Below are 2424 nucleotides of genomic sequence, written 5' to 3'. Positions count from 1 at the left end.
AGAAGGATCAGGAGGATCATGATCAGAAGGATCAGGATCAGGAGGATCAGAAGGATCAGGAGGATCAGCATCAGGAGGATCAGAAGGATCAGAAGGATCAGGATCAGTCCAGAACAGAGCCAAACCCTGAAGTTCCTCCAGAGTCCTGGGACATTTCAGGACGTTCAGAAACAAACATTTCAGCTGATCTCCAGGGACGAACCTTAAATCAGGCCGGTGGTTCCAGTCCCAACATCGATCTCTCCGGCTTTATTCCGGGTTTCAGTCGGAGCTTTTAATGCAAGTTTAAATGTGGAAATAAAAGCCGTTTGATGATTTCTCATGGCAGCCTCAGGATTTGATCAAACATTTCTTCCTGAAGCCATTCATGGTGAAATGGGTCTGACTGGTTCTGATCCGGTCTGGTTTCTCTTCAGCTCCTCTGCAGATGGGTTTGGTTCTGGGAGTTTTTAATTATTCTCTGGCCTCCAACATTGAAAACATTAAAACCCAGAATGTATTTTCCTGTAGTTCTGGTTCTGATTGTTTAGATGTGTTTGTTCTGCCTTTCAGCCCATCAGTGGGTCCGACGTCCTCAGGGAGCCGCCGGGTGACGCCTCCCCGTCTGCTTGTTGCTGCAGGGTGTGTGTGTGTGTGGGTGTGTGTGTGTGTGTCCTGAACTTCAGATCTTTATCTCTGCAGGGCCGAGCGGCTGCACTGAGGCTCGTCTGCAGTTTTCTGACCTCCTAAATGTAGAAATATGAGCCGGGAACATAAACCAGATTCTCCTAAGATGATGAACTCAGAACGAAATATTTCCACGTTTTAACATTTTCATTAATTTTCTGCTCGTTTTTATCGCTTATTAAAAACGGCTAAACAACGGGAAAAATTTACATTATTAATGATTATTATTATTATTACTACACGATTGTTATATAATGATAATAATAATAATAATAAGGCTGCACAGCGGCGCAGTTGGTAGAGCTGCTGCCTTGCAGCAAGAAGGTTCTGGGTTCGATTCCCGGTCGAATCGAACCGGGTTCTCCGGTTTCCTCCTACAGTCCAAAAACATGACTGTCAGGTTAATTGGCCTCTCCAAGCTGTCCCTAGGTGTGTGTGTGTCTCTGTGTTGCCCTGCGACAGACAGGTGACCCGTCCAGGTGACCCGTCCAGGTGACCCATCCAGGTGACCCATCCAGGTGACCCCGCCTCTCACCCAGAACATGAGCTGGAGAGGCAGCAGCTCCTCCTGACCCACTGAGGGACCAGGTGTTAGACAATGGATGGATAATAATAATAATTACAATTATTATAGTTATTTTAATTATTATTTTATTGTAAAAAATATTCATCATAGCCATAACGATACTATAATCAGCATTATTATTTCATTAATTTTACAATAATAAAATAATTTATCAAAAATGAAATATTTGTTGATTAATATCAATAGTAAGAAATTATTATTACCATCAATATCACTGTAAATATGTTGAATTTTGTTACTGTTAGTTAAAAATAGTCAATATTGTTACAATAACAGTAATTATTATTTTTAGTAGATCAGTTTTTTTTCTCGTTTCTGTACCAGCAGCAGGAACGTGGCTGAAGTTTACGACTGGGAGTGAACGCATCACCACAGATAAGCTGCAGTAGTTTTAGCTCAAACCACCCAGAACCAGAACCACTGGACTGAACCTGGACCAGGAATCACTAATGGAGCAACAGCGCCATCTAGTGGCAAGAAAAGGTTTGAAGTCACTATGATGTTGAATTTGATGTAAATTTTTGTGTTTTTTGTTCTGAAATGAATGTTTGAGCTTTAAATGATGATCCTGTGAAAGTCCTGCCTCACCTGCTCAGCGGCGCCCCCCAGTGCCCGGGCAGCTCCCTGCAGCTGCTCCCTGGCATTTAGCATGCGGTGATACAGCTGCAGGCTGACGGTCAGCAGCAGGCTGCGGACTCTGGTCCAGAGGCCCGGCTCGTCTCCGTCATCCTCATCCTCGTACTGCTGGACCTTCATCTCCCATTCCTGGCCTGAAGGACGACAGAAACGCCAGAATCTCTCTACGGGTCCAACTGGGTCCAACCGGAACCTGGGTGGACCCAAACACACCCTCTTCCCCATGAAGGCCATTTCTGTAGCTGAGTTTTCTGTTTACCAGCTTCCTTCATTTGTTCAGCTTTAAAATCCCTCCATACATTGCGGCGGCCATCTTTACTGCCATAAGCACAGTGCTGCGGCGGCGGCCATCTTTACTGCCATAAGCACAGTGCTGCGGCGGCGGCCATCTTTACTGCCGTAAGCACAGTGCTGCAGCGGCGGCCATCTTTACTGCTGTAAACAGATCACATTTCTGGTTTTCCATCTAATATAACCTTTAACCTCTCAGGAAAAAACACATAAAACAGAATCCTTTGATCTCCATGGCAACCATT

The 2424-nt window shown here is 44.8% G+C and overlaps 1 protein-coding gene across 1 annotated transcript in view; it reads right to left on the bottom strand.

The window, feature by feature from the left end:
• LOC103477535 (perilipin-2-like) overlaps positions 1 to 2424 on the bottom strand; it is an 11853-nt gene that overhangs the window by 4578 nt on the left and 4851 nt on the right. The window contains exon 5 of the mRNA XM_017309316.1: positions 1841 to 2022. Within this exon, the coding sequence (XP_017164805.1) occupies positions 1841 to 2022 (182 nt within the window). The remainder of the gene's footprint in view (positions 1 to 1840; positions 2023 to 2424) is intronic.

This window comes from Poecilia reticulata, linkage group LG16 (genome assembly GCF_000633615.1).
Source record: "Poecilia reticulata strain Guanapo linkage group LG16, Guppy_female_1.0+MT, whole genome shotgun sequence".
Taxonomy (NCBI): Eukaryota; Metazoa; Chordata; class Actinopteri; order Cyprinodontiformes; family Poeciliidae; genus Poecilia; species Poecilia reticulata.
Note: the sequence above shows the minus strand (reverse complement) of the source record. Positions and strands in the feature narration are given on the sequence as shown.